General features: G+C 38.0%; 1 protein-coding gene across 1 annotated transcript in view; it reads right to left on the bottom strand.

Annotated features, from left to right (window-relative positions):
- Positions 1–1,435: 1,435 nt before the first annotated feature.
- LOC146166612 (nitric oxide synthase 3-like) overlaps positions 1,436–21,495 on the bottom strand; it is a 49,475-nt gene continuing 29,415 nt past the window's right edge. Inside the window, exons 14-31 of the mRNA XM_083392482.1 lie at positions 20,053–20,247; positions 17,891–17,973; positions 14,954–15,098; positions 13,762–13,866; positions 12,871–12,932; positions 11,980–12,117; positions 11,139–11,313; positions 10,020–10,161; positions 9,260–9,338; positions 8,787–8,899; positions 8,546–8,629; positions 7,696–7,868; positions 6,769–6,979; positions 6,004–6,091; positions 4,716–4,837; positions 3,883–4,031; positions 2,518–2,712; positions 1,436–1,870 (exon numbers count right to left, since the gene is read on the bottom strand). Of these exons, the coding sequence (XP_083248608.1) occupies positions 1,763–1,870; positions 2,518–2,712; positions 3,883–4,031; positions 4,716–4,837; positions 6,004–6,091; positions 6,769–6,979; positions 7,696–7,868; positions 8,546–8,629; positions 8,787–8,899; positions 9,260–9,338; positions 10,020–10,161; positions 11,139–11,313; positions 11,980–12,117; positions 12,871–12,932; positions 13,762–13,866; positions 14,954–15,098; positions 17,891–17,973; positions 20,053–20,247 (2,367 nt within the window). The 3' untranslated portion in view covers positions 1,436–1,762. The remainder of the gene's footprint in view (positions 1,871–2,517; positions 2,713–3,882; positions 4,032–4,715; positions 4,838–6,003; positions 6,092–6,768; positions 6,980–7,695; positions 7,869–8,545; positions 8,630–8,786; positions 8,900–9,259; positions 9,339–10,019; positions 10,162–11,138; positions 11,314–11,979; positions 12,118–12,870; positions 12,933–13,761; positions 13,867–14,953; positions 15,099–17,890; positions 17,974–20,052; positions 20,248–21,495) is intronic.

Genomic DNA, 21,495 nt, shown 5'->3' with positions numbered 1-21,495 from the left:
CATCATCTCTAAAATTTATTTATTGCAGGGTTTTAGTTGCAGATTTGTGCCTTACACCGAACGTTAATCTAAGGGAAACCTCGTTTTAAGCATCCTGTATGACGTCATTTTGTGACGTCAGCTCTTAAAATTTCTATGTGTTCCGGCAGAAAATGTTTTTAACGCTTTGGTGAAAAAAGGATGATATTACTTTCTTATTACTTGTGGTGGAAAGAGAAATTGTTTTAAATTACACAGTTGTGTTACATTTTTTGTTTATTTTTTGTTTGTGTACGATCTACATCAACACTTTATAACCCCAATACGGTTGCTTAAAATTTAAAAATTATTTAGATTTTCAACAATTTTCAAAAACATTCTCTTTTCCTGGGGAGTTTGTCAGAATTTTCTTTAGCAAACTGTAACAACCGCCAAAATAAATCCCGAATTTTGTAGGCTTACTCATGAAAAAGTATATTGTATATTTTATAATTCGTAAACAATGCAAAGCTGTTTTTTTGTGTTTGCTTTAAAATTGTGACCAAAACATGGTTGATATTTTATTTATATTTTTTTGCTATCTTAAAACTATAAATTTTACTTTTATTCAAACTTGTTACAGAAAATGTAGTCTTGTTCGCGAAAGCATTGCCTATCGAAATAAATAAAAAAACAAATACGTAATTCTCGGTTGACTTTATTGGTTCAGTGCGTCAAGTTGCGACAATAGTTGATAAAACCATTAAGAAAATTATACGACAAGGTTCAGCAAAGTGATTAAAACAAGACAAAAACGATTCAGCGAAAATATATAAAATGTAAACTATATGAACAATTAAAGGGGAAACGCCCGAAGGATATCAACACATACTTGCAAAACCGGAAAATTACGCAAAATAAAAAACAGGATCACTTACATGCTCTACATACTTAAAAAGCAAAACGATAAAAAAGTAAGTTATTCGCAGAGTAATATTTTTCTTTCTTGTCGAAACATGTAGGCCTGTAAATTATTGTATAACTACCTTGCGTGTATGGCTTACGGAAAAACAAATGATAAGGGCTTGATTTGTAGATCAAATGTCAGCCTTAGCTTTTTTGTTCCAACGTAAATTATTTATTACACTAATTAACAATATATAAAATGCACTGCTTCCCTTGTCTCAAGGTTTAACGCAATAAACCAAATATCATTGCAGAAAAATTACTGATCGGATTAGGTCGACGCTATATGAGGGAAAGAGCTACTTTAGATAGGAAAATACACGTAAACGAAAGATTAAAGTGAAATAAATAACTAAAAAAATAATCTTTCACGCGGATTAGTCGTGAACTGTCTCACACACAAATAAAACACAACTCGAAGTTACAAAAAGTGTATAGAAACAGGGGTTCTTAAACTGGGGTCCATGGGCCCCTTGGGGATCCGTGAACTAGTTTTAGGGGGTCCAAGAAGGCCTGATTGAAACATTGGTGTATATTTAAGAAGTAATCAGTTTTTCAAAGAAAACAGTTTAACTAAAAATAAAACGGTTTTGCACTGAATGTATTTAAACTCATTTCACATTTTTGGATCAAAATCTGCAAATTTATAAAGTCTATTTGAATTGTGACGTCAATTTATGACGTCCTTTTTTAAATTACTTGTCTACCGTAGTGCACGCAAAGCAACACAAAATTATAGGGGTCCACGGTAAAAAAAGTTCAAGAACCCCTGCTATAGAAACAGTTCACGAAGGCGATTTGTCAATTAAAGTTGTTGAAGGTTGTTCAACGAACACTTTTATGAAGAGACAGCCGAGTTGAGTCGGACCCGGGTCCGGATCTCGTTGCTAACCTCGTAGGTCCTCAGAGTGATCCCGAAGATGTCCTCGTGGTATCTTTCTTCCTCCTGCGCAAACGAGGTTTTATATTTGCTGATCGTTTTCTATTTACACAAGTTTTATCATGATTTTTTAGTTTGGCCATGTAAAGGCGTTATAGGGTTGCCACACACTTTTAGTTAATCAATTGAAAGATGTTCAGAAATAGGCCTAAAGTTACATTACGAGAGGTCTTTTGAAAAAAATTAGAAAATAAAACACTTTAAACAATAAGGGCACTAAAATAACACATATGTTTAAAAATTGGTTTTAGTATTGCTGTTTCTGTGCACATAACCTAATCTGCCCATAAAATAAATTTAAAGACTGTTTAAAGATTAAGGTATTTTGACGAATTTTCAGTACATAAACACTGCGTAAAACATACTTTTGTACCAAAAAGCCATAAAGAGGCTTGTATGGTTTCATATAAAAAGGATTTTTACTTTCTAAAATTTTCAAAAATATGTTACTTTGAAATCTAAAATCTCAAACAAAGAATTTTATGGTAGCATGTCTAGTTGTATATACGAAAAGAAAGGCAGGAAAACTTTTAAAGCGGACACAAATATGCTACGATGTCGGTACTCGACCGAGTTTTTAGTGTTTTGATAGATTTCAACTTGCTTTTTCAGCTCAAATACTAGGCAGCACAAGTACAGCGGATTAAACATACCTTCATCTTAACAACGTAGGCTTCCGCCTCCTTAGCAGTCATCTTGCCCGATTGCGCAATCGCGATCTTCAGCGCCTTGTTGACGTCAGCCGACATTGTGACGTCACCGCACACGAAAAAGTGGCCGTTCTTCGTCACGATCGAGTCGTAAACGAAGTCGGCGATTTCGTTCTTGATGACGTCTTGGACGTATTTCTGAAAAGAAAGCGACGTTTTTGGATGCTGGTTACAAACAACAGGCTGTTTTTTCGTAAATGTTTCACCAGGTTTATTATCAGTTTTAAACCGAGATAAAATCCTATTCAAACTAAGATTTATTTGTTGATAAATTAAGTTTAACTTTTGTTTTAAATTTGCGACAATTCCTTTTTTATCCGAGATGAATTTAACTTTTACCAAGTTCAATCTGTTTTTAATAATTTTTCATTGAATCGGGTTGAACTTTCTATTTTAAGAACTTCTATTTTGAACTAGGTTAAAATAATTTCGAACAAAATAAAATTCTTTAAAGCCAATAGTTTTATTTGTAAATAAAGTTGAACCGTCTTTGCAAAGCAGGCGAAAATAATCGCTAAACCACGATGAATTTGTTGTTTAAACCGGATTGAAAGGGTCCGATTTGAATTCAAGTTACATTTCGCTTTATTGCCAGCAAAAGATATTGTGTTATCGGTAGGTAAATTTTATACAGATGTAACCCATAAAAAGTGTACACCGAAAGCCATCGCAGACTAACCGAATCTGTCGATCAATGATGCAAGCAAGACAGGCTAGCAAGATAACTAACAACTTAAGTGAGGTTCGAACTCACGACCTCCGGTCAAGCCGGGACCGTCGCTAATACACAGGCTCAGAGAGGAGCGAGTCGAGAAACAACCATACGCCCATTCTTGCTACATTCTGTTAGTACAAGCAACTTTACATTGAAGAGAATTCACAGTGCCATATAATCATTCAATGAAGATACACGCACATACGTGTTTAACAGCGTACGTATTCTTACGTACCAAAGCCGTAATCGTTGGTCAAAAAGCAGCTTCAGAATGGCTAAATCACAGTTTTCAAACACCTAGTTTTTTTAATTTTTAATGATGATATGGCCGTGTAGGCCTCTTTAATATGCACTTGCTTGTACTAACATAATTTAGCAAGCATAGGCAGACTATTGTTTCTCGACTCGTTCCTCTCTAAGCCATTGTAGCTCAGTTGGCAGAGCGACGGTCTCGGTATGACCGAGGTCAGAAGTTCGAACATCACTGCAGTCGAGTTGTTTGTTCCTGTCTTGCTTGAAGCATTGATCGACAGATTCGGTGAGTCTGTTATGGCTTTCGGTGTACACTTTAAAAAAAATGGCTTGCAGCGCACCTTTGGCGTGTTGGGGATCCTGGAGAAGGCGGTGTAGTTGTGGGTGATTGCTCCCTTCTTCTTCGCCTCAGCAACTTCATCCTTGTAGAGGTGATCTTGCTCCGGATGACGGCATCCGAACAATAAAGCGAGTGTTCGTTTGTTGGCGTCTGAAATAGAAGAGGAAAGTTTCTTCGGTGTTTTATTGACACAAACATGAATTTATCAACGTTGTCAAAAAAAAAATATTGAGCAAAGTGCGGGTTTCGATTAGTTTGTCCATTTTACAATTAACATTGTCAAAATATAGTTTGGTCATTTATTGAGCAAAGTTATGTTACTAACTGGCTGACACAAAAACGTAGCAGTATCGAACACAGACAGCTTTGTAAATGGTCATATTTTTCTAATTAAATAGGGTAATCAAAGTGGCACTATATAAAGACAAGTAGTCAAGCAAAAAGCACAAACAAGTTTGACATTAAATTGAAAACATCCAGGTGCGAGATAGAGTTAAAATAATTTGTAGTAAAATGTTTCAACCTGTTTCTAGAGCAATGTGGAGGTCTATTTATAAGAGAGTTGGATTAATTGTAATTTGTAATTATAATTGATGTAATTAAGGGATTTTCATTCTGTGTAATTCTTATTGCAATTGTAATTTGCTAAAATGTTGACTCAAAACATTGACATTGAGAAAATTGAAGTTTCAATGCCGAAAATTGTAATTGATGTAATTAATTACAGTTTTTAATGTAATTGTAATTGCAATGTAATTGAAGCATTTAACAGAGTAATTGTAAATGAACTGAATTAATGTAATTTATCGAAATCTGATTTATAAACAAACTTACTTGATGCGTTAGTCTCGTGGAGCCGTTGTTGCCAGAAGCTCCTGAAAGGTGCGATCCCTGTTCCAGGACCCACCAGGAGGCAAGGAAGACTCGGGTCCTCCGGAAGGTGGAACGCTGGAGCACTTGAGGAAAAATTAAAAGTTTACAAATTGATTTTTGTGAAACTTCTTGCCATATGATAGCCCTTAATTGAGTTGCCAAAGTTGGCCTTGAAGGCGCGACCAATATTGTTATTGTTGGATTAAATCATAAAAACTCGATTTAAGGAACAATTAAAAGTTTACAACCCGATTTGTGTGAATTTCTTTGGTTAAAGAAGGACTTGAAAAAAAACACCCTATAAGCTGCTTTAAGTGGCGTGTTAAGTAAGACCAGTTAAAAACAATTAACTTTTTTATTGAATTTATGCTGTGTTGTTTTCGAATTATTTAAAAGAATGTCGAGCAATCTAACTTTCAAAATGCTATTAATTTTCTTGAGTCTTTAATTTTTTCGTAGGGCTGTTGCAACCCTGAGTATTATACAACTTAATTGAGTTGCCAAAGTTGGCCTTGAAGGCGCAAGCAATAATGTTATTGCTCGATTAAATCATTAACACTCAATATCAGTGATTCCCAAACTGGTGTGCCTCGAGAGATTGTTAAGTGTGCCACGAAGCTTTTTGTTATGATGAAAAAAGTATTTGTATTACTAATAGGCATACACGCAAGCATTTTAGACTTAAATACGCACTATTCATTACAAATTAATAATATTGAGACATTAACATATAGGTTTGTCGTGTGTTAAGGGCGATTGTAAAATTACTCTATTGTTGTTCTGTTAGTGTGCCGCGAAATTGTTAAGATTTGTTTAGTGTGCCGCGAGCCAAAAAACTTTGGGAACCACTGCTCTATATAGTTATACCAGTTTGAAACGTTTTACAAGAATCATGTAGGCCTACATTACATTCGCAATCTATTCTTTAATCGAAAACGAAATTCGACTTTAAAACACTATAAGTTGTTGCCTATATATCGATTGACAATATTTTGATAATAAACTCAAGGACGGAACTGTAGCTTGCTTCGTAGCACCTGGGTAAGCACTTACAATGCTAGTTTACATTATACAGCGTGGAGATTTTTTATTAATGCCTGAAATTATTTTTATTAACTTTAAGTTAAATATTAAAATAGTAATGTGTTAAATGCTGCTTTCCTTTTAAAAATTGATTGACAATGTTTAAGTAATGATAACAAGTGCTTATATCAGATTTATTCGTAGATATACATAGACACACACTTACGGTCTGACGAAGCACGGGATATCTTCATCTGATGTAAGGTTGTCGAGATATGTGGAGCAAACGCCGTGGTGGAGCGGGCCTTGGCCTCCTGTTTAACACAAAACCTTTTCGTATCCAGCGTAATAAATAAATCAACCGATTCATTCCTATTTAAGTAACACACAACCAGGTTTAAATGTACGGGTTTGGTCCGTTTTCGTGCCTATTGTATCCAAAGGTGCTAAGATCGAAAAGAAGTAACTCGAATGGCAAAAAAAAGTAAAAACATGAAAATTTCAACCCAAACATGAATATACACGAGAATAAATAAGGATTTCAGCGGATGCGAAACAAACCTCCTTTACATTAAAATAGGGTGATCAGGTGGTACTATATAAAGAATTTGACGATTAAACGATTTTTCTACTTGACCTAATGAAGCACTTGTTGTAGAAACAAGGCCAAGGAGCCCTTTATGGTTCCAAGTTAGTTTGGGCAATTTTATAGTAAGGCAAGGTTCTATATGCCTCAGTAGATTAAAATAAACAACTAGAGCAGTTGTAGTTAGATATAAAAGAAAGGGTGTTGTTTTGACTTCAGTCATTGACTTGACTAAAGTACGCTCAAGTCACTGTTTTTAAATGAATCGAGTGCTGTGACCAAAATGTCTGGACTTGGACTTAAGTCGTTTTGTCAAAAGTGTTAAAGTGTTTTTAGATGAATTTTAGTTATATATAAAACAAAGTATATAGTAAGAAAACATCAAAACCGCCGCAGTCCACCTACCTTGCGTCTGGTACTTGACCACGCTGACAGTGCAGTGGATTTCATTGGGGTGTACAGCTGGTGAGCTGCTGATGGAGTAATATCGACATTGGAGCAGAGGAAGTTGACTGAGGAGGAGCGAGGGCATCAGGAGGATGGAGGGAAATTCTTCAAGGACTTCCACGAGGTTTGGGACGTTCTGGAACTTCCAGTCCTCGTATTCCTTCTTCCCCTGGTAGAAAAAAAATAAGTTTGTCAATAAACCGCTAAAACGAAATAAAAGAAATTGCGCTTCGGGATGCACAGAGACGAACCGTGCAGGGCATTTGTGAATTGTGTACTTTTATGTATAAGGTATGTCATTTATCAATGTACATATGCGGAAAGGGTCCGTCTATGTTACGCTGTTTTCGCGATGTTATTATGTGCGAACTTCCGAGCAATATTCGGCTTTAAAAAGAAAAAGTGTGGCGATACACAAAACTAATAATAATTCGTTTTTTTTGTGCCTTGTGCCCTTTTTATTAAATAAAACCATTTATTTCACGTTTAGCATGGTTAAATTGCAATTCTAAAATCCTTAAATGGCAATTTTAGAAAAATGTAAACCTAATGAATACATACAGCAATTATGAGGTGTACAGTAATACGTAAATGGTAAATTTAAAAATGGTGCAAATATTCCAATTGAATATTCAATCAGTTTATTATTTACATAAAAACTATTTGTGCACTAAAGTCTTTTTACATCACTGCAATAATTTGTTCTCCTTGAGCTTTTTACGCCAATTTCTTTATTAAAAGATTCAAGATTCAATTTATTTGTTTGCATGTTTGCATGTTTGCAAATATTAAAAAAAAATTAAGAATAACACAAGGAAGGCGAAAAGACCTTTACAGTCATCAAGTCGAGATGCACAAAAAACAAGCAAACAAAAGTCTCCCCACCTCGCTCAGCATATCCAGGCGTTCCTTCTCTTTAGGATTGACGGCGCAGTCGGCGAAGTATCGCAGGAGTTTCGGAGTAGGAGGAGTTGTTATGTCGAGGAAGCGAGAGAAAGCGGTCCAAAGCGTGCAAGCCGGAAGCCGGAGATCGTCGTTCCACGTCTCCGTGTGTCCTCCTACAGGAAGAGAGAGATTATAAGGATTTTTGTTTTCAGAAAATGTCCGTTGTTAGGCAGGAAGAATTGTGCAATAATTAAATGAAAACTGTGGGTCGCGAAGCATTTTAGATCGGCAAATTATTGCATTATCGTTATGTAACATTTATGCACCAATGTTACAAATAATTAACAATTAAATGTGTTGTGTCGCATTAACTATTTCAGTACGTACGCCAGTAGAAGAGATTAATTTGTTCTTAGTAATTTGTTTTTAAATCGTTTGGTCATATCTCATTGCGGGTCGCACAATAAAACTTGCATTTAAAGTGGGTCGCGAGCTAAAAAAGGTTGGGTAGCACTGGTTTAAATGATGGGCGATTTCTTCAGGTACTCGAGAGCTTATAAGGGATGTTTCTCAGGAGCGGACATGGAGAAGTATGTTTTGAGGCAGAAAGAAATTGTTTGCAACAAATAAAATGAAAAATGGTGTTTTATTATGATGGTTCATACCTTAAGTTTTGCAATGTTTGCCTTTTTAGAAGATAAGATTGTTTAGCGATTTCAAGGGTTCACATTAATCCATTCTTACAAGTTGTAATCGTTGTGGACAGGTATATTTTTAAGATTATATGAATATAAACGGGTGTTGAACCGCGCATTAACAAATTTCAATTGTGAAGCTTTTTCGAACTTACCCGACTTGTTTTCGACTCTGCTGAGGAATTCTAATTTCAGAGGCGTAAATTCTTCGGGTGCGTCTCTCAATTTCAATAGAAGTTCTGTACGACAAGAAGTAAACATATTCTTAGCCTATTTAATGCAAAAATATTATACAGTATAACTATAGATATCAACTTTATTAAAAACAATGTGGTTTTTAATACTGTATGGTTATGTCTATGTAATTGAAATAGCTCTATTTTTGAGAAATTTTACCTTTAACAAGAGCAGGGTCGTTACTCGGGTAAATACCCAGATGATCTCCCGGTTTAAACTGAAGATATCTTGAATCTTCTTCAGTTTTCAGTTCCACTTTGATAGTTGAGCGACTAAACGCAGTTAGGTTATGTTAAATATGCCTTTTATCATTTCGAAGATAAATTGCGTTGCTTTAAACCAGTGCTTCTCGAAGTTATTTTCGAGGAGACCCAAATATAAGCCTAAGCATAACACTGAAGCTTTGGCGACCCAATTCTGTTTGCTAAACTTTTTGTAAGTGAACAAATCATGATAAATTAGCGTAAATAAATTCGACTTAAGTGCACTTGAGTCAAGTCATTGACATAAAAGTCATTACAACACTAGTATTTAAAAAAAGGTTATGTCTATTGTTGTTAAAACAACAGCGGATTGTAGGTATATTTTAATGGACCGGACCAGCAGTTCTTTAAGCAGTGTTCAAATCTCACCTTGATTTTTCCGATTGCAGGTTTACCCTTGCTTTTAGTCGGCACGAGGAGACCTTCTTGCGATGAAGTTTCTCCAAACCTGTAGAACGAACAAAAAGTGAAGGATTTAAAACTAGTAGATTTCTATACAATGGTTTAAAAGCTGTTGGAAATGTTTAGAAGTCTGTTTTGTTCCTTCAAAAAACTAAATATTTGCTGCGTACACTTCACACGGATATAGACAGGCAATGCCAAGGCGTGGCCAGGTTATTTTGCACCCGGGGACAAACTAAAAAAATATTGGCGCCCCTCCTTCTTGTTTAATCACATTTTTTATTACATTACCATACACCCTACTTTATACGGAAAAACAATTCAAATTTTAATACAAAATTGTATTTAAAGAAGAAGCAGCCTCATTTTGGCGCCCCTGGACCTTGGTGCCAAGGGACATATGGACCCCAAGCTCCCCTAGCTACGCCTTGAGGCAATGAGAACCGGTCCTTAAAATTCTCGAGGGCTTTCAACTTTTCCCATTGATGTTTTTGATATTATTTACAATGTCTTGCGCTTTGAGATCTCATAAATTCTCGAAGGAAAAAATATTGAAGTTTTTGTAATTGTTGCAAATAAGACAAAATAGGGACGTATGTCAAAAAGAAGGACATTTTCTAGAAATTCGGACAATTTTTTTTAAGAAGAAGCAGCCAATTTTGGCACCTTGGCGCCCAGGGACCCCTAGCTACGCCTCTGAGGCAATGAGAAGCGGTCCTTAACTTACTCGACAGAATGCTGGGCTCCTCAGTGTCAGGCGGCTGCACAGTAACTCGGAAGTTGTCCTTCTCATAGCTGGGAACGGTCAGGGTGGAGCTGGCGAAGTTGGCATTTCCTTCCTCACTCAGACAGAAGGTTTCACAAGACGCCTAAATGGTGGAAGTTTTGCGGGTGAAGAATGCATTTTGAGAGGTTAGCATTTCGGTTAAGTTTTCTTTAGCGAGATTGGTGTAATATTATGTTTTTGGAGCTAACAACCCGATAAATACCCATATTAAACCTTAATGAACGTGTAGGTGGAGCCATGTTTGTTTTTCACAAGTTCGATAAAACTAACCCGAGGTGGATTCGAACCAACGACCTCGGACTGACATATACACCAACTTGCAACATCACAAGCAATCTTCTGACCTAACAAGCCGCCTAATTTTCGTGTTAATTCTTGAAGTTATTTTACTGTCACCTTTATTAGGTATCTTGACAAGCTTTCAGGGCTTTATATGGTCAAAGTAAAAAAGTATGTCCTACTAGGTTGTTTTGCCGATTTTGTTAAATTTTCCGCTACAATATGTGTTTATGCCCAAAATTCCATCAAATTTGCTATTGCAATTTATTTTATCGCCACACGATTTATAGTGATATCGGTCGAACGTGGGCTATCAGTATTCTAACCATCATGAGCAATTTTAGCATTTATCATGCAATATTACTTTGTATTGTCCAATTTGACGTCACTATGTACGTTATCGGCGTTCAATAAGGCGTGAACAAGCCCCGAGAGCTTTTAGCGCTTTACAATTCCTTCTAACATGTACTAACGCGTCTTAGAGACTATAGCGGCATGGACAATCGTGTTATTCTGGGATTTGTGAATATGTACTCAACGAGCAATATCAACTGGGTGAATTGACTCTGTCTAGAGTTCAAGTGGTTAAGGACAGGTATTTTAGCTGCCTGCTCTTTGGAGTCAGTCCTAACAAGAAACGTGTAAGAGACCATAGGCAGCCGTCGGCTCTCGCTTTAAGAGCCAGCGCCAACTTAATAGAAACACAAGCAAATCGTGATGTTCCTTTTTACTAGTAACTACAGCCCTTTAAAGCATAACGATTCCAATTGCCACACCTACCTTGTACACCTCCCTGGCCCAGTTGTTGAAGCTCTCCTCCTGCCCGCATAACTCGTCTCCCTCTCCGATTTCGAGCACCCTTTCACCCTCCATTTCGCCAAGCAGGGAATCGATCGCGTGAGCAAAGGCACAGAAGTGAGGGTAGGCGCGGGAACCGAGTCCGAACACCGCGAACCTTTGAGGTAAAACACATTGCCGTAGAATTGAGGAAATTGTTACAGTAGTCACACTCTTGCTTTTGGTGATAACGAGAGCTTACTTTAAAAGATGGGTTTTTTGAAAAAACTTTTGGAATTTACACCAAAGTAAGGTTTTAGTTCTTGGACTTTTTCAAATCAGTTTTTTAAGGTACAAAAGTATACTGAAAGGCAGGAATTAATTGAGCAGTGAAAATAAGTTCTCCTAAAATGTTTTGGGAGGGATACAAATTAACAAACTTTGAGGCACATTTCACAGGTTGCTTAATAATTTTAATAATAAAGCTCAACATCGAACAATGAGTACTACCCCTATTTCGTTCCAGAAATGAAGGAAAGTATTTCTTTTGAGCCAAACATTGAATAGTTGTGTGCCATGCCGATCATTGGGCGAAATAGGTTGTGTTAAATATCCCGTGTTTATATTGCAGTAACAGTCTGCTTGATTTTAAGGTTTGCCCTGATCGAACTATTTGAATAGCCTCATTGTTTCGCCGCAAACATCCAGAACAAGACAAACGCTTTCAACGCCATGAATAACGCCAACGACATGAATAAGACAAAGCTTTCATTGCCAAACATCATTATAGGCGAGACATGTTAGTTGAGCATACCCAAACCCTCCTTGGCATACAATAGCTTACTTGATGTTTGCAAGAGGGCCTCCTACGTCTGTATTGAAACTGTCCCTGCTTGTTAAGGTTGCTCTGCGCGCCGAAGCCCTTCTGTTTGTTGGAGTGGTGGTGGCCACACTCTGGAATCTCTTTGCTTTTGATATGCTCCTGCGGAAAATATGGTGGTTAGTGCAACTTTAAGACTCGAAGTTGGGCAAGGTCTCGACTGTGTTGTATTAAACAGCGCCTTTAGGCGTTCAAACCTAAGGGGAAACCAGTGGCAAACACTGTAATTACAATCGTTGTAAACAAGTGATTTTGAAAAAGACCAAGTTGTGTGCAAAATAACCTAAGTCCACTTCAAGTCATTTTGAAAAAAACTTAAGTTGTAACACCCAGTCAAGTCGTAATTAGAGCAAGTCAATTCCAATTCAAGTCACAGTCATACAAAACTAAACGCTAGGCTATAAAATTTGGTAAACTCGTCCGATTAAGAAATTACTTAAGTAAAAAAAACAACAAACACGCGACGTTTAGCGAGAAATTTCTTTATGTGCAAAAATAATATAAATAACCTTATTTGTTTATTTTGTTTAATTCTATTTTTAACCAGGCATTTGTTTAAAAGACTCAAGTCAGGTGAAAATACTTAAGTCAAGTCAAGAAAACAGTGACTTAAGTGCACTTGATTCAACTTATTGACTTAAGAACAACTCTGGCATATATACACACGTAAAGGCCTAATCAACTAGTGAATCTCGTATTAATGTTTCAAAATTTCTTTTCAATTGGTATATCTTGGTATGATTTGGTGAAAGTATAAAAATAACAACAGTTTTTGTATATTGCTTAAAATTGTGTTTGTTGATATGAGTACGGTGCAAAGTCCCAAAAAGAACACATAAACAACAAGAATCTTACTTAATGACGTTGTTTTCCTTCTTGTGGTTTCGCTCCATTCTGTGCAAATTTTCGGCAAAAACCTGAAGCACAATGTGAATCGTCTTTTAACAACAAAACTGAATCTAGTCTGGTATTTATTTAATGAAACAGGCACAAACATATGTGTGTTAACAACCTATATCTAGCCCTTTTGAAGCTGCTTTTTGACCAACGATTTACGTATAAGTAATGCACCGAAAGCCATTGCAGCAGTGTTTCTCAACCTTCTTGTACCGGTGACCCCTTTTTGATGCTTTCAAATGGTCGCGGACTCCTAACATATTTCTGGTATGATATCTGCGTTTAGTTCTTTTTAGTAAATCAGTATGTCTGTCTAGTGCACCTTGTTTTGAGTAAAGTAACACACAACACCAATTTACTTTATGACAGGTTTAAGTGATTTCTGCTGCTGCATCGCCCAAGCAAGTCTTAAAATGCGTGGCAGTGTTTTTGACAATGCTAGACGTTATCTTTGAGAATAATAGCATTAATCAAAATCCAGTATAGATGAACTGTTGTAATTCCTCTGCCTTCCATTTTACAATCTATTTTGTTACATCACAATGGAAGTGTTCTGTCACACTCGATTCGATTTACAACATGTTACAATATGATTTCATCACAGCAAGATTGTGATTAAGCATGTTACCTAGCGTTAATTAAATTACTAATGGTATATTTATAAGTTTTTGTGGACCCCCTGAAAACGTTTTGCGGACTCCCGGTTGAGAACCACTGCATTACAGACTCACCGAATCCTCAGGGAGTCTGCAATGGCTTTCGGTATTTCAAGTTATTATCCGTAAAAGAAAAACAACAACAACAAAAAAACTTTATTGTCGGATTGGTTTATTGTTGACAGGGCCGTACCTCGGCATTTCCTGGCGGATCCCCGTTTCCGAAAGTGCTGGTCACAACGATTACCAGGGTCTCGTACTCTAGTTTGTACAACTCGAACTCGTCCATCGAGTAAACCTGAAACGGGTTAAAATTTTATGTCATACCATCTAACCTTCTCGGACCCCGCGTGGCAAACAAAAAGGGAATTTATAGGAAACATGGGTTTGTGGTGCATGTTTTTAAGGCCCGTTTACAGTACAGCTGCACTGAGCTGCACTGAGCTGCACTGGGCGTGAAATTGTTTTCACTACAGCTGCAGTGAGCTGCGCTGGGCGTAAAAATCGCTCCAAACGTAACGTGTTTCTATAGCTGCACTGGGCTTGAGTTTAGCAAAGCGTGAAAATCGCTCCAAAGCGTATTTTTAAGCTAGCTGCAGCTGCTGCACGGGGCTTGAGTTTAGCAAAGCTTGAAACGCTCGCCACAATAGAATTTAAATGCAAACTACGCTTTGCTCAGCTCAGTGCAGCTGTAGTGTAAAAGGGCCTTTAAAGGTGATACTTTTACTAGGTTTTAACACATTGACAATGCAACAGTCGAAAATTCATCAAGTCTAGAAAAGCTGTACATTTTTTTAAGACCAAAATAGGACTAAATAAGACCAAAATAGGACTAATACTTAAATAGTCGTAGTATATTCTAAATATGAATAAGACCTAAACCCATCAAAATAAGATCTAAAGCGTCTGAATCAGGCCTAAAAAATACTTTACCTAACCCCAAACCCCACCCCTAAGTACATCAATAACTCCCCTAAAAAAATTAAACCATAACCCGTTTTTTAACCCCACCCATTACCCACCAATAAACTCAAACCGGGCCAAAAATCCGGTTCCAAAACAGCGGCGCCCTAACGGCGCAATTTAAACTAGGGCGCCCTAACGTCGACAACAAAACTGCCGATGCCAGACCAAACCTCCCAAACGTCCCATACCCTCTCCCTAAAGTTTTGGTGTTATTTTGGCCATTTAGGCCTCATTTCGATGAATTTAGGACTTATTCCGACAGGATCATGTCTTATTGACACGATTAACTTAAACTTCTGTCGTGCACCTAACTGCGTATTTACCTTTATTATGTCGTTGGTTTTAATTCTATGTTTTTGAAGATTTTTCTACTTAAGGTATTATTGCAATTTAGTTATTATTGTGTGTTCCCTGATTACCTTCGCGTCGAAAGCGTGGTTGAAGATCTGCTGCAGAGTCCTGGCATAATCATACGACTTCCCTGTCTCTGTTCCATACAGGATGGTTGCCTTGATGCGACTGGCCATTGCCTTGGTCATCATTGTGGACGTCAAGAGAACCGACCTTAAAACAAATCAAGGGATTCTTGAATAAATGCTGCACCCTTTTTTAATATTATTGAACAAGTTGGCGGTGGGCCTATTGTTTGCATAGCAAATTGCTAATGGAACTGCCAATTTCATACAATATGGGCTTACGAGCAGTTTGTTTTGGTAATGTAATATTGTAGTGGAGAAAACCTTCTTGTCAAATTTTTTTATAAGTTGGCAGTCTTATGCGATCATAGTCGCTGGGTGGCAGCATAGTTCCTCGATGTTACGCCATCGCAAGACTAACGTTTCTATTCATACGCGGCGATAATAATTGTACAAAACTGTCTTTATTTAGTAGTCTCTTATTAATTTCCCTAGTAAAATAAATAATGAGCTTTTACTCAAATGAGAAGACAATGACCATAAAACTATCCAAGATTTGCATTTAAAGCACCATTAAAGACTCGCATAAAGGTCATTTAAAGCAAAAACACTTAAAAGCAGCCTGCATGAATAAAAAACGGAGTCATTAAAGCAGGGCCAGAACATGGTTCAAATCGCGAGCCAACGATTTGCGGATCTACATTCATTGGCAAAGCCGTGGGTCTTGCACGGCCAAAGACCACGAAGCGTTAAACAATCCCTCTGCGAGCCAGAACGACAGGATGCGTGTTGGAAGGGCGTGACTACTAATGACTGTGATGAATGGGAAACACGGATTCTCGCTAACGCCAACTAATTTGTAAGCCATATCGCTTTGAAGCTTACATCGACGACAAATGAATATTGGATTGGCCTGTGCGCATACGGGTGCACCGTGCATCATGGCGATAAGAACACTATACCTCAGTGGTTTTTAATCTGGGGTTGGCGACCCCCAAGGGGTCACAACGGGTTTCTCTGGGGGGTCACCGTGTAGTATTCGATAAAGAGAAACTTCATAAGAAGTTAGCAATATGAACTAAGAGTTAGTGTTATAGAAGGATCAAAATCAACCGCCAGTCCAACATTTATGTGATATGTGGCTTTTGCTGTAGTAAACCAATCGTGGTTATGACGTCATTATTACAATTTTTAATCAATGAATCAAGCGTATCAACAACGTCTAATTCTAATAAAAATGAACGGACACGCAAACCGTAACTTTTTTCCCAGTTTGAATTTTTTTTTTTTTTCAAATGTGTTTTTTATTTACTGCGGTTTATGTATCATACACTACAATTTGAAGGTTGCACAAGTTATCAAAAACTTAAGGAGTCGCGAGAGAAAAATGTTAGGAACCACTGTTGTGAAAGTCAGGGCCATAACTACCACCAGTACAACGTACCACAAGAGGGCCCCGCTCAACTAGATTCTATCATAATTGTAAAAAAGAAAAAGAAAAACTTGTAAACTTGATATTGTTTCACTAACAACCTACTTTTGTGATATTTTTATGCCGCGTTTTTATTTATAGTGTTAATTGCTTTGTCTTGACCTATACAAAGTGCCCTGTTTTACACTTTTGCACGCGTGAAAGTTATATGTTAAAACTGTAGCAGCTTGTACTGCTCCATATTATTACCGGCTTGAAACCCCGGTCAACCAGATGAAGCAGGCTGGCCGGTTGTGACGTCGTCACACCAGCCTCTGTGAATTCATGAAATTGACAGCTTATTGCCTGATCGTGTTTTCGAGTTTCCTCTTTTTAGAATGCGTCGCCGAATCGAACTGTTATGAATTATAATTAACGCCGTCTGATATTAAGTATAAAAGGGGTTTTGTTTTGTGCTAAAACCAGCAGCCCCTACTGTTCAATTGTGGATTCCAGATGGCGTACGTTATACGGAGGTAATTATTGTACGTATATCGCAAGTACTGATTGTCGTTCGTTTGTTTGTATGCGATAAATATTCTTTCATTGTGGCTGCGCCCCACAATACTGCATTAGGCATGATTTATAAACTAAATTTTTATTTATTTAACGATAAGTTGTACAACAGATTTCTGTATCTTTCTTCAAACACTACTTGTCCTAAAATGAAGTATCTCAGTTCAATTTTATGCGCCGAAAATTGGAGACCTGTAGTACGCCGGTGCCCCACAAACCAAGTAACAGCCCTGTTGAAAGCGCAAATGACATCGCGATCTTAAAACTGTTTACTGTAAATTCCGGTTTGCTGCGGCCATTGTATAAGAAGCACCACAAAAGGCTGTAGGAATGCCCACCCTGGCCTCAACAATACACAAGCGTATTACCACAGAACACCGTGAGGCCTGCGATGCTCGTAAAGTACTGGCCAGAGCCAGAAGGTTTCAGTTCGGATCGCCAACGTTAACTGGGCGTGCGAGACTGTAAGTCGCGACAGGCTGTTGTGTTCAAGATTCAAAACTTTGTGTTGTGTTTAGGCTGTGGGTACGCATTTAAGCTATATCGCGTTCTTTTACGAAAATACAAACCACGCCATGTTAAATATTGCTTAAAGGCTGATTTTGTGGCAATATTTTTACAAATAAACTAAACTTTTTTTTTCATAAAATTCATCGTCCTTTTTTCAGTATACCTTTAGGAAACCTCTTTTTTTCATTTTGCAAGTATACTATCTATTGGGTGCGACCGGATATAACCTAAACCTAAACAACCAAAATAAATGGCATGATATTTTGCAAATATTTGTAAAGTTTCCGATGCTAGCGTTTCAACGTGGTAAGTATTTTTTGCACACTTTTGCATTTTTTAATGCGCATTTGAAAAGTTCGTTTTGCCCTGTCACCCTTTGCCCAGACAACTTTGTAAAATTTTGCTGGGGTATTATTTTATTGAAATGCTATCTGTTGACTTACTTTGCCAGCTCTCTGAAGTTAATTTTCTTCTTCACTTGGAAGCGTTCAGAGTTCTTAAACTTGTAGTATCTCCAGGGATCAGGCTAAAAAAAAAACAAAAAAAACAGAGTTAAATAAAAGTTAAACGATTTTTTTAACAAACAATATTCGCAGTGCTATCCTATCGCTAAAAATAGATATAAAGAATTATATATCAAAATAATTAAAGCCAAAACCAGAGTTAGGTATATGCGTTGTGTATTCCTTGATAAAAAACGACGTAATGAACTAACTGTTATAAGTAGCACGCAGTTTGGTGACACAATACTTGAATAAATTGACCAGTTTTTCCCCCTATTTGTGTATTTCCGTTGTTGTGTGTTAAACAGTCTTCTGGTTTAAGCACGTAAGTGCAAATTGAAATTCTGTTGATTACTTCGGTGGTAGTTAAGCGCCACTGTTAACCTAGTTTAATCAATAACAATCAGTTGTCATTGTGCGTTATATCAACACGAACTTACCACAGGTTATTCAATAAGAAACCACAGTGACTTACACAGTAACTTATTCAATAAGAAACCACAGTGACTTACACAGTAACTTATTCAATAAGAAACCACAGTGACTTACACAGTAACTTATTCAATTAGAAGACAACAAGAGTAACTAATAACATTTTGTTTAAGGACAACATTGTTTGTTGTAGTTTATTTTCCGTTTACCACGCAGAATTCAAACAATAAGTTATGTTAAGAAAAAATCTTTTAATATATTTAGGTAACCAAGAAACTAAAAAACAAATGATAGAGCTGCTTACTGCTTAAGCTTAAAACGAATTTAGCAAGGTCATGTCAAGGATAAATCGCCGAGTCACTTCATCGAGTCCTGCGAATTTAGTCTTAAAGTTGGACCAGCAACGCGCGCCTAGCCAAAACACTTGAAGGTGTCAAAGTGCACAAAAGGGAAAACACCCAGTCACGCGGTCTGTGGCCTGTGGACTTGCCGCATCGAGTGCGCAATTACAGAAGAACTGTCGAAATGTAGGTTTGCGCAATTCGCTGGCGCAAGGCTCGAGTCGCAAGTGTTTAATTAAGTTGGAAATGGTCGCACTTTGAGTCGTATCAAGGGTAGGACAAAGCAACGGGTGTGCCAGCAACCCACACAAGCTATTGCGACGCTATTTGTTTTCCCATATATCGTTGCACAACGCAGGGCTGTGGACACTTGAACGCCGAAAAGTCCGGACTAGGTTCGTCCTTTATAATCCATCAGCGAGCAATAAATCAGCCACTTCTGCGCTGGTCACGTAGGCAGAAAAACACACGGCAGCGGTGGAGACCTTAAACCTCAAACACGCGATCGCGAGGTTAAGTCTAACCGACACTCCTAAATCCCCAAACATTGCCTTACAACTAATTATACCGCCAAAGCGACCCCTGTGCTTGTTCACCAACGTCAAATCAAAGCCCATTGGTTTCCCGTATACAGTATGGCGGACGCTAGTACTGTTCAAGCAACTGGTGCTAGATATTGGTTAGACCGCGGGGCATTAGTTAAGCCGCTAACACCACGTTTATTTTGTCCTGTTTACTGTTAAGTTTACCAAGTTTACTTTCTCCGCCGCGACGGTTTTCACAATAAATATACTTTGCGGCTGTGCAGCAAGGCAGCATTATATAGACAACATTTGTGGTCGGTGCAGCCGTAAGCACAAAGAGAAAACACTGGCCGTATTTAATTTGCCAGCCACACACTTAAAACAGTATGTCGTGTTTTCAATTATTATGAAACCGCATTTTGTACTGTATTACAATTTTAGTTTTTTAAAAGCAATAACTGCCCTAAAAAGGTGCGGAAAAATTACTCTACTGATAAATGTCCACTTTATTTCCCCAAAAAATAGTTTTTATAATCTAACAACAAAATGGTTTAACGAAATGAAGCTTTTATCTTTTATTCAAAAAACCGCAAAATCTGCTTTCACGCTGTTTTGCAAGGATTATCAAAGGAATTGTGCACGAAAGCAATGATAAAACTCTTTTGAAAATGTGAATCTGCTCAAAACTCAATTTTTTGTTTCTGGCCAAATTTTGTTGTCCATTCGTTTACAGTCCATTCTTCTTCCACGCTGTTTTGCAAGTATTTTAAGAGAAAGTGTGCACGGAAGCGACAATAAAACTCACTTGGTAAAGGCAGGCTGGGTTGAGCATGTAGTTCATGATCTCCTGGTGAAAAACGGGCGTGGCACTTCCGGAAATGGGCGGTACCAGCCACACCCAATCGCCGGGGCATCCCCCTCGCAGGCGCATCTCATTGGCGAAGTGCTTCATGAAGGATTCGGTGGCTGTGTGGTGGTCCATGATCGTTACGTTTGCCGACTGTTGGAAAACAAGGATAAGCAACGGTGAGATTCGAACCGATGCCTTCGGAATTTTGCGCCCGTACGAAGAAAGCACCGAGCTATATATTTTAGAAGTGCGAACGAAGGCTGGGCGTTTTGACGGGTTACGAAGCAAGGCCTGACGGTAATAGTAAAATTTAGACTTGTGTAGAGAAGGTATTTTTTTCATTATTATACGAAGCAAGAAGAATCAGGTTGGTCAGAAGTGAATCTAAAGAAGGCAATTATATGACTTCATAAACTCAATTTTTTTGCAAGTTTTGTTACGGGAAACGATTTTTATCAGCCTATTTCAAGTTTTCTTAACCGTGGCCCAAAGCAATCTGTTGGATACACGAGTGCGTAACATTTTAATTAGCCAGCTAATATAAAAGTCGTTTTCATTTTTACTTCAGGGTCTAGTTTTATTACGCTCAGCCACATATTTGGAAACGTAAAAAGAGGGGGCGCAAAGTACTAAGAAGGAGGGTTTGTGAGGGGCAACACATAAAGGGTTGACCTTCACTGGCCTAATGCAACAAGTGTAATCGTGTATTGTTGCAACTCGTCCCTGAACTTTATCGAATCGTACAAAAAACAAATACAAAGCGACAGGAACAGCAAATACACGTCCCCAAATATTCCCAACAACGGATCCGCTAAAACAGAGGCGATCGCGACCAAAGACAAAGGAAAGTCTGTTGCGTTTAACGAGGCACGAAAAACAGCCCAGATAACTTTAACGTCCGGGTCGTAAAATCGCGGCAATATATCTCGGTTGGCTATCTAGGCGCCGCGGGCCCCTAGAGTTAGCGCGGCCTACGTGACTGCTGGAACCGGCGCAATGGCCGTGCCGAGCAAAAGGCAAAATACACTGTGGAACTTGTTTGTCTGAGCAAGTTAAATAAAGGCGTCGGCTTTTTGTTGCAAGTGCCGCTCGTTGTGAGTTGATTGACACGTCGAATCGTCGGTTAAAAATAGCCGCGCTCGTGATTTACTGCGTATATTTGTTGGGCAATAAAGCTCATCGCGTGCGGGTCGTTACTTTCGCACGCAGTGCCGCTGTTTTGCCCCCATGGCCATGACAATAGACCCCAATCATGGCAACCGTGTTTAGCTCCTTTCTCACTGTACACTATTGTTCTAACCGCTCGGTACGCAACAGGTTTTGTTTTTTATGGTTTTATTGCAGCGATCAGCCGTTTCTTACATAACACTGATCAACAAAATTTTTCTTGCACAGAAT

The sequence above is a fragment of the Ascidiella aspersa genome, chromosome 1 (genome assembly GCF_963924565.1).
Source record: "Ascidiella aspersa chromosome 1, kaAscAspe10.2, whole genome shotgun sequence".
NCBI classification, from domain to species: Eukaryota; Metazoa; Chordata; class Ascidiacea; order Phlebobranchia; family Ascidiidae; genus Ascidiella; species Ascidiella aspersa.
This window is presented reverse-complemented; position numbering and strand designations above follow the sequence as displayed.